The sequence below is a fragment of the Hetaerina americana genome, unplaced genomic scaffold (assembly GCF_022747635.1).
Source record: "Hetaerina americana unplaced genomic scaffold, ioHetAmer1.1.p SCAF_86, whole genome shotgun sequence".
Taxonomy (NCBI): domain Eukaryota; kingdom Metazoa; phylum Arthropoda; class Insecta; order Odonata; family Calopterygidae; genus Hetaerina; species Hetaerina americana.
The window spans coordinates 97,018-108,053 of record NW_027287494.1 but is presented as its reverse complement, the minus strand read 5'-3'; the positions used below and the strand labels follow the sequence as shown (position 1 = coordinate 108,053).

Genomic DNA, 11,036 nt, shown 5'->3' with positions numbered 1-11,036 from the left:
ATGTGAAGAATCCATAAAATGGAGCATCTTAGAGAAGGCGTTCGAAAGAGGCGAGTGGAATGAAATATTAACGATACCAGAAGCGCTTACAATAGGTTACAACGGCAGAAGGTGTCATTCATGCAAATGAAAAACGGAAGGAAAATAGGGGAAGTCGAACTAACCACGGCGTTAGACAAGGATGCAACCTCTCGACGACATTCTTCAACATGTATACCTAGAGGAGGAAACAAAAGAAGCTCAACAATGGGCAAACAAAGGAGTCGCGGCGAATGGTGAAGAAAATAGCTTGAGTAGTTATCAGGGGGTGAGGAAATCAACATTGAATAGAGAATAAAAGAGTGCTACATTAAACTAATCTTATGATTAAAATGACTGATGGTTTTAAATAATAGAGCAATGTCAGCTGAAAAAAGCATGTACAACCAATGAGTGAAGGTTATAAAAACAGTAGTTTTTTGAACTGCTAACATACACTATGAAAGGCGGGCCCACGAAAGCCGGCAATAAAAATCGGAATGAGACTAGCTCTTCTTCGTGGATATAAAAACGGAATTCAAAATGTTTCGGTCGATCGACGTCCAATTCGGCGACACTGAAATTAAGTTTGACCGCTTGGGTGATTGCAATTCTGATTTGGCAAGGGGCAGAGTGGAATTGCCGCCCATCCAGAAAAGATGTCGGTCAATGACTTCTTTATAATGATAGTTCTGCGCTTGCTAATTATTTAACAGACATGTGGTGCTGTTGATACCAACGCATAAATACCATACGCATAAATAATGAAAGGATACTCACGCGGTCGGCTTCTGAAGTGTTTCCGTCGTCTTCCGCCGTCCACGCGGTCGAGCCACGCCCAGCAGCGCCCGCGCGAATGAGAGGGAGCGAAAGTTGGGAGTCAAAGTTGGATCCGGAAAGATAATGACGAGATATACGTTTTGGGTATTCCGTCATTTAATTCACCTAACAAAACAATCAAAGTTTTGAGCGAAATTCAAGAAATAGTCCTAAAATAAAGTTGCATTCAAATTAGCGGACAAGCGAAAATTCCCTCCCCGACCTACAACCTTGACATGGTGGAAGGGCTTGTGCGTTCCGATGACCCCTAGAGCTGTGCTGGCGGGAGTAATCATAATTGCTCTTGGTAGGGTCACACATGCCAGATTGCTCAAGGTTAGGAGCGAGACGAAAGGTAGTCAACGCAGCGTCTGTTCCTCAGTGAGGCGGCTGCAATGGCGTCTGACCCCAGTGGGGCGGCCAATAAGTGATGGTGTCACGTTAAAAACACTATTGAGGAAGGCAACGGGAAACCACCTCAATTATCATTCCTAAGATCAACATGATGGACTATAAAGAGATTTTGAGTCCGGGCAACTACGGGGCTCGGACCAATCGGCCGTGTATCGTGCCCGGCAGCGGGAGAGGCAAGGCTTCCGCGGTCGTCATCCCACGACACCCTTGCAGGGGAAAACCAGCAGCAGCAGGACGGAAGACGCAGGAGAAGAAGACCAAATTAGTTAGAATAAGAACGTGGAATGTTAGGACAATGATGAGGACAGGGAAATTGGAGAACGTTAAGTAGGAGATGGAAAGGGGAAATAAAGATATTTTAGGTCCATGCGAGGTAAGATGGAAGGATAGCGGGGATTACTGGAGTGATAACTATAGAATAATATACAGCGGCGGTGACGACAGCCAACGAGGGGTTACCATAGTATTAAATAAAGAGGTAGCAAGAAGCGTAGTCGACATAGAGCAGGTATATTAATAGTAGAGATAAAAGCAGAACCGACAAACTTGGTTATTATTCAGGTACACATGCCACCGAGCAACCATAAGGAAGAAAAGGTCAATAGGATATACGATCAGTTAGAGGACATGATCGCGTGTGTTCCTGCAGGGAAACATTTGATAGTGATGGGGGATTGGAATGCGACGGTAGGCGAAGGAAGAGATGGTGATGAGGTCGGGGACTACGGTTTAGGCACGAGGAATGACCGCGGGGAGAAAGCAGTTGAGTTCTGCGGGAGACAGGGGTTAGTCATCACCAACACTTGGTTTAGACACCACAAAAGACGCAGGTATACATGGAAAATGCCAGGTGACTCAGAAAGGTATCAGCTATATTATATCCTGGTCAGACACAGGTTTAGGAACAGTGTGATGAATTTCCACAGCTTGCCGGGAGCGGATGCGGACTCTGACCACAATGTAGTTGTTATGATATGTAGCGTACGTTTCAAAAAGATAAGGCAGGGGCGGCGAGTTAGAAAATGGAATGTAGAAGCATTATATGGTTTGCAAAGGTAGGAGTAGTAACAGGCGGTAGAGGTAATCATGGAGGATGGTAAGGAGCTAAGTACTATCGAAGAAAAATGAGAAAGTATCAAGAAAGGGTTGTTAAAGCCGCAAAAGACACTATTGGAACCGTTAACGTTAAAAGGATTAGGAAACCATGGATCACGGATGAGATGATTACAAAGATGGATGAGCGGAGAAAATTGAAGAATGTAAATAAAGAATTAGGCAAAATGAAGTACAAAGAATTAAACAATAAATTGAGGTGGGCAACAAATAAAGCAAAAGAAGGATGGTGGAAGACGCAGTGCGAGGATATGGAAAGTTTGCAGAGGAAGGGTGAAATCGGTGCTCTGGACAGGAAAGTTAAATCTTTATCGGGATGTAGTAAGGGAAGGTCGATGATAGTAGTAAAAGATAAGGCGGGTAAGAAACTATTCGATTCAGGAAAGATCCAAAAGAGATAGAAGGAATATATAGATGTACTGTATAATAAAGAACGTAGACCAATAAAGTTAGACATAGAAAAGGAACAAGACGTAGAGGAAGATAACTTAGGTCCAGGCATACTCGACGATGAGATAGAAAGGACATTAAGGGAGATGAAACTAAATAAGGACGTGGGGGTGGATAACATTCCCGCATAACTTTTAAAATGCTTAGGAAAATATGGGAGGAAGAGGCTATATGGGCTGATTCTCAGTATTTATGAGGGAGGTATCTAGCCGGAAGACTTTGTGAGATCAGTTTTAGTTCCTATTCCGAAAATGGTAAAAGCTACATCATGTGAGGACTACACGACGATAAGTTTGATATCCCACGCAGCTAAAGTTGTTCTCAGGATCATAAACAAAAGGATAGAGAGTAGGGCAAATGATTACTTAGGGGATGATCGGTTTGGGTTAAGGAAGGGGAGAGGTATGCGTGATACCGTTGCAGTAATGAGATTGGTAATCGAGAGGAATAAAGAACACAACCAGGATGTATTTGCCTGTTTCGTAGATTCCGAAAAAGCGTTTGATAGAGTGAATTTGGGAAAACTAATGGTATATTGCAGAAAATAGGAATATATTGGAGGGAAAGGAGGCCAATCCGCAACCTGTACATGTCTCAGACTGGTCAGTAACGAGTGGGGAACGGGGAGTCCGGATGGGCAGTGTTAGGAAAAGGTGTAAGGCAGGGTGGCCCATTATCACCGTTGCTGTTCAACCTGTATGCAGAGGAAATGATTAAAGAGGCATGGGAAAACTGGAGGTGGGAATGAAGGTGGGCGGGGAATTCGTAAAATCAGTTAGGTTTGCCGATGACCAAGCTTTAATTTGTCATCCAGCCAAGGGTTTGCCAGCATTGCTGAGTGAATTGGAAATTCAGTGCGACAGGTATGAGATGAGAATCAATATTAATAAAAACAAAGGTTATGCGATTTTCTAGAAAGAAGAAGGCTAAGATAAACATTAAAATAGGAGGGCAAAAACTAGAGCAGGTAGAACAGTTTACGTATCTCGGTAGTGTTTTGGAGCAACAGGGTCAAAGTAGTAGGGACGTAAGGAGAAGAATTGCGCTAGGCAAAGAGGGTTTCACAAGGAGGAGGGAGTTGATGACAGGGACGCTGAGTAAGGTTGTTAAGAAAAGACTCGTAAAAACTTTGATATGGAGCGTAGCTATGTACGGCTCGGAAACGTGGTCATTGAAGCAGGAGGATAGACGTAGACTGGAGGCTTCTGAAATGTGGGTTTGGAGAAGAATGGAGAAGGTGAAATGGACAGAGAAGAAAATAAACGAGGAAGTACTTGGTATGGTGGGCGAAGAGAGGGGTTTATTTTGGGAAATCCTATGGAGGCAGGAAAAGTGGATGAAGGGGATGTTGACTGGTAGTGGGATGCTGACGACTGTAACAGAGGGGAGAATATTATGAAAACGAGGAAAGGGAAGGAACAGGATAGGGATGTTGGACGGGATGAAGGGAGGAAGAAAGTACTCAGAGCTGAAGAGGGACCTGAAAGAGCTGAAGAGTAGGATGATGGATTTTGATTTTTGTTAGGGGTAGTAAAATGTTTGTTTGGTAGTTGTGTCCATCCAAAAACCTACCTTAACGGGCAGATTACCTTAAAAAAAGTGAAAATTGCAATCCAGGAGAGTCATGAGGGGAGAGGCCCTGGATCGGAGTGCCTCGAGTGGGAGGGAAGGCTGAGACAATTAGCCAGCGAGGGCATCATGACGCCATGAAGGGTGCTAGAGGAAAAGCGAAAGAGTTAAACGAGCTCACAAGGATGTCATTATACCGAGTTAGTAGCCGTTATTAGGGGAGGCGACCGACATCTGCTATGCCGAGTTCGCACCGTTTCGAGTTGGCGACCGCCATTAGTTCCACGCCGGTCGAACAATGAAACGCGTGCCGGTAAGAATGAGAAGACGAATTTACTCGTCCTCGTTTAAATGAGTCGCAATTCGGCGCAATTTTTACGCTATCAGTCCACACCATCGAGCCTGTTGGGAGTCCCTCGTTGACTGTTGTGGCCTCGGGGACACGTCACCACGCACCACGTATGATTACACTCCTGCTTATTTGCAACACAATTTCTTATCTTCATCTCAGCTGCCCCAGAAAACATAAACTGATGGCTGGCTTTGACTGAGGAAACATTATACGAGAATTCAATAACCCTTAAAACTTGTTTTATCATAGCTATCAAAAAAAGGAGGTTTTCATGAAGTAGCTGAGCTAAATCCAGGCTGTTACACTCAATAATCACGACACTTGGCTAAAAATAAAGCTTGCCGCAAAAGCCCGCAAGATTAAAACCATGAGCAAAGTTATCAACCAGAAAGTCAGTTTTGTAGGTGATTGGGCAGTTAGTTTCCCAATGCGAAGGGGGAGTTCACCAAATGCTTGGCCCGACGGCGTGTGAAATGCAACGTCAGGATAGGGGGGCCAGTTCCTTTCCCTGTGCCGCCTTTAGTTACCTAGGGAGATCTGGTACCCGAAAAATCGCACAGCTTGGGTGGAGCTGCAGGTGCGCAGAGAGGCTTGCCCGGGAATTGAACCCGGGCCCTCCGGCCATTAGTCCAATGCTTTACCCCTGGACTACCGCGTGCCTTACTTATAAAATGATTTTCCCATTTAATAAAGTAGTAATTGTAACTAGAACACATGAGGTTTAGATATACTACCTTGATCAAAAATTTCCCGGAATTTATTCAGAAAATTAAAAATACAAGTTTATTCATCTAAATCTATATTGTCCCCTTCAAAGTAATCCCCATCGACTGCAACACACTTATGCCAGCGCTTGATCCAATCCTCGAAACATTTTTTATATTCGGTTTTCGGTATGTCCATCAGTGCTTCCTGCGATTTTTCCATTACTTCCTCTCGGCTGCTAAAACGCGTTCCCCGTAATGGTTTTTTAACTCGATTGAACAGAAAGAAGTCACAGGGAGCCAAATCAGGTGAATTCGGTGGCTGTTGGATGGTATTTGTTGCATTTTTCGTCAAAAAATTACGAATAATGATAGCACTGTGCGACGGTGCGTTATCATGGTGCAAAATCCACGAGTTTTCTGCCCACATTTCTGGTCTCTTTCGGCGAATTGCTTCACGCAAACGTCTCATAACGCCCAAATAATACTCTTTGTTTACTGTCTGGCCTTCTGGCAAAAATTCATGATGCACTACACCGTTGTAATCCATGAAAACCGTCAGCATTGCCTTCTTTTTTGACTGAAAACGACGTGGTTTTTTTGGTCTCGGCTCATTTGGTGAACGCCATTCACTTGCCTGATGTCTGGATTGCGTGTCGTACTCATAAACCCACGTCTCGTCTCCAGTAATGATCCTTTTGATGAATGTGGGATCGGATTCAGCCTCGCAAATCATGTCTTTTGCGACGTCAACACGGTCTCTTTTTTGCATGAAATTGAGGTCTTTTGGCTCTGCTACACGACGGAAACCCAAATCATTAACCACAATGTCTTGGGCGGATCCATAGGCAATGTTCAAGTCCTCCGCTATTTCTCTGATGGTTAATTTGCGGTTATTGACCAACATTTCTTTTACTTTATCAATTTTTTCACCGACTTTCGATGTCGATGGTCTGCCACTGCGTTCATCATCTTCGATTGACTCACGACCACTTCTGAACCGCTCGTGCCACTGGTAAACGACCGTTTTTTTTAGAGAATCGTTGCCGAAACACTTTTCCAACATTTCCAACGTCCGTGCGCCACTAAATCCGTTTTTTACGCAAAATTTAATACAAGTTCGTTGTTGCAAATTTAAATCCATTTCTGAAATTGTAAAAAATCGCCAACACACACAGAGATAGATGTACTCTTGGCTACGTAACTTGTCTCGCAAATGTCAAGTTATGACACTAAGATTTAAAGGGAATATCAACAACAGATGTACCAATTTAACAAAAAAAAACAGAACTCAAATCGGAACGATGGGAGCGCCACACGATGGTTATTCCGGGAACTTTTTGATCAAGGTAGTATGTTATATATGATAAACGATATATGTTTTTCATTATCATCAAATATTATAAAACCGATAAATTATTAATTATTGCATATAATCACAAATATATTTTTATTGTTTGTCTTTTTCACTAACCAGGTTTCAATTCTGCATGCAAGAATTAATTACGATTCCTCACCTTTGAACACTGAATAGCTTACATTCCAGTGAATTGTATTAGTATTAAAAGCAAATCTAATTAAAATCAGTGAAAAATTAGAGCAATAATACAAGCAAAATTGCTAGCAATATTTTGCTTGTATTCAATGTTTCAACAAATCATCTAATTTTTTCAAACTGGGTAAAGGAATTTGTGAACATTCAGGTAGAAGTGGGCATGACAATCGTGGCTTTTTAATCCAAGAACTCACTAGAAGTCACTGCATTACTCATTTCAATACAACGCAATAATGCTTAAGTGGTAATCCTTTGACCACGACCCTTTGAAATGCTGAGATATTCTCAAAACTGAAAACGTTACAAAAGTAAATCCTTGTCAAGAACAAATATTAATATACATTTAACTAATAAAATTAAGAATACAAAGTATCTTTCAACTGTCCTTTATTTGCGTACAACCGGTTTCAACGCTCAAGCGTCATCATCAGACCTGATGATGACGCTTGAAATCGGTTGTACGCAAATAAAGGACAGTGGAAAGATACTTTGTATTCTTGATTTTATTAAAATGAATTTCCGCAAGGTTGAGCCGGGAACAATTGAATACACATTTAACTCTTAAATTTAGAGCACAAAACCATTGACTGACTATTATTTAATCACAATTTGGTCACCATCTCCGACTTGGATTGTCTGCTGCGGTGACTTCGCCGGGGGTCCACGCCTCCGTCCCCGGGAGAAGTAGCCACGACTCCCTTGTCCGTGGAAGGGTCCCTAGTAAGCACGGCGAAGTTGCGAACACCATGAGCCAGACCGATTTCTCGCGTGCCCTTGGCCTGGTGCTGTCCCATCGTGACGCGGCAGAGATACCAAAGCCTCCCCCTTCCGTCCTCCGATCTTTCCGCTATATCGTCCACATTTTGATCCGCATGGTTCTTGTCCATCAGGAGCTCTTTCCCCCCGCTTCCAAGCGCTGTACCAATGGCGCCCATCACAGTTCCAAATCCGTCGGCCATCTTCTCGTTTTCATTCATATCCACTGGCTGCTTTTCGGAGTCGCAAGCCTTGACCCTATATTTTCCGTATCCCATTCCAGTCACATTCCCGAGACGTCTCTGAGGGCGACAGCGACGGCGGGACACTTTGGACACGCGGTGGATGGAATCTAAGACCTGCTGGTGTTCATCCTCGGGTAGCAACACTGATATCTCCTGTAAAACCTTTAGGATGAGAATTTTTCTATTTGTAAGAACGAATTAAAAAACCATCTACTATTCATTTAAGCTTCTAGTATTTGCTAATATGTTAAAAAAAAAGGTTTCGCTCTCAGAATATGCCACTAGTATATGGAATCCTTTTAAAGTTGGATTGATTGCCAAATTGGATTGCGTGCAGTGTTAGAGGAGCTAGATTTGTGAAACGCTGTTATAATAAACTGAATTGCACATCAAAATTGTAAGAGAATCTAGGATGGGAATCAACTGTGGAGCGAAGGCTAAATTAGGGATTAAATATCTTGCTTTAATTGGAAGGATGTCTCTTTAGCAGTGATGTTGAAAATGCATTATTGGCCCTGTATAAATATGGTAGGAGATCTCATGTAAGTAAAATTAGAGCGATTAATTGCAGATCAGTTAGATTAAAAATGTCACTTTTCCAATGAATGATAATAGATCAGAGCAAAATAATGTTAGCCCGACTGCCCTAGGAGGTAGAGGTGTTTTGGGTCAATGTACGTAAGTCTAGTGTGTATTTACCCCTTGCCTCACACCCTAGTGGTAGCTTGCAGGGTACTAAATTAATAAAAGAAAATAATAATGAGGGTAAAAAAGAAACTTTACACTTCCACGATAAAGATTAAATATTTCACGACCATGGTTTCGATGATGTGCAACATCGAAACCATGGTCGTGAAATATTTAATCTTTATGGTGGAAGTGTAAAGTTTCTTTTTTACCCTCACCATGAAGGAATTCCACAAAGTTAAACATGAAACTGTTATGTTTATAAAAAGAAAATAAAATCAGCCAAATACAGATTTGTGGAAGAGTAAAATTTGTCTTTAAAAGACACAGAAGGGTAGAGATCTAAATGATTATAAAATGCAATAAAAAGTAGGTCTAAGCTGACTAAAAAGTTGGTGGCTGGCTGGTTCATTAGCATTCTAGGCATATCTTTTGAAGAATTTTTCAACTACTCCAGCAGTCATAGCTACCCCCGAATGAGCAAATGCCAAAAATCATTCACCACCACTCTCAAACTAAAGAAATCCCTACCAAATATATCCCCTTTTCACCTAAAATGAAGAAGAAAATATTTAAAACTTCCTTGAAACGGCTAAAAATGAAGCTTTAGGTTTTTTGAGACATTTTATCTTAAGATTTAATAGAGTAGAATCATCTCATGAAGACTGAGATTAAGAGGATTGATTGGCATGGGAGCAGCATTTTTAATTTTTAATGTTACTGGCAGGGCTAACAGCCAGGCTCCAAACTCCACGCCTTATTTTGTGAATCACAAATAACTCCATGCCACAACCATTATGTTTCTATTCGTGAAAAATGAAATTATGGTGACTTGAAATGGGCTTCCACAGCTCTAAATCATGGAATCCACAGCGGAATAAATTATATTGGACTTACAACAGCAATTTTGAAAACTTCCAAGGATTATAGTTTTTTTCTACTTTCCTATGAACAATTTGAAATCCATAGACTTTTTTATGATTTTCCCTGCAGTATTCAGCTACACATAATTCTCTGTACATTGCCCGTAACAATATATCAAATCAGATGATTAAAAAAAATGATAATGCTTGAGATTGAGACAATCAAAGAGATAGTTCTAGGAACTTAAGTTACTCGTGCAAATTATAATAAACATTTTAATAAATCACTTCTTAATATTTACACAATAAATAATATGGTACCATAAATTATTGTTTTGATATCTAATATTATTTTTAACAAGCTTGAGAATAGCATTGCTGATGGAAGGAATATTAAATAAAATATATGCATTTAAAATTTGAAATTATACTATGCACAAACCATATGCCAGCAAAAAGATCAATTTTGTCACTGTCCATCTCTTAATTTATGAGCATTTCTGCATCAAATTTATGATTACTAAAGTTGTAATATACAGCCAACATTTCAGACAAATAACTCCATAACTTAATCTGCACATTAATATCTTTTTATTATTTAGGTTAAAATTGGCAAAATTAATGTTTTATAGGAGTGATACAAATATATAAATCAAAATCTAAGAGCATATTCTCAGCATAAATATGTGGACTCCTTAGCTCTGGGAATAATGAAGAGATTCCATAATATTTCAACCCTTCCTCATACTCACAAGTGATGCTTGATACTCACCGAGAACTTATGCATTGCAATCAAAGCTGACACGGGTGTCCCAAGCCCCCTGTATTGCCCCTGGCGATGAGACATACCAATGATTTTACTGAGAGGATTGCTTTCCCGGAGGTAACAATGTAGAGGCTTACTTGCAGTTCTAGGTTTTGCATGTTGGGATTGGCATCTCTGAAGGCGCAAAGTTAGAAATTCTGGAGGGAGCGAGAATGGAAGAGAATAAGTTATGGCTTGTGACAATAATATCCAATTAACACTAGAACTAACTTACTAACACAATGTACCATATTTGACAGGGACTTATGATAGTTTTATTCATCAATGAATGTTTATTTGAATTATACCTAGGAGGTAGGTAACCGTAGTAGTATTACATAAAGGAGATACTAAATTAATTATAGAGATATTTTTTCCATTCAGTATAGGTGAGGAATTAGGAGTAGGTGTGGTTTTAAGAAATGGAGGAAAGATGGACAGATTGTCCAAAGCCTACATTGGTCCAGCAACAGCATACCCCTACCCTTTGTAAAAGATGGCAAAGGCTAGATTTTGCCTACAGAGGATATTTTGCATTAAAGATCATTGGCAATCCCTTGCAAATTGTTTCCTAATATGGGTTTTTTAACAATAAGAGAATGTAATAGGCAAATTTTATTTCATAAAACAAAAATTAAAATTTTTTAAGCTATTAAATATTATGTCAATGTGCAAAAATTATAAAT

General features: G+C 40.6%; 1 protein-coding gene across 1 annotated transcript in view; it reads right to left on the bottom strand.

Moving 5' to 3' along the window:
* Window positions 1-6,906: 6,906 nt before the first annotated feature.
* LOC139698460 (uncharacterized) overlaps window positions 6,907-11,036 on the bottom strand; it is a 46,093-nt gene continuing 41,963 nt past the window's right edge. Inside the window, exons 12-13 of the mRNA XM_071597342.1 lie at window positions 10,318-10,508; window positions 6,907-8,157 (exon numbers count right to left, since the gene is read on the bottom strand). Coding sequence (XP_071453443.1) covers window positions 7,597-8,157; window positions 10,318-10,508 — 752 coding nt within the window. The 3' untranslated portion in view covers window positions 6,907-7,596. The remainder of the gene's footprint in view (window positions 8,158-10,317; window positions 10,509-11,036) is intronic.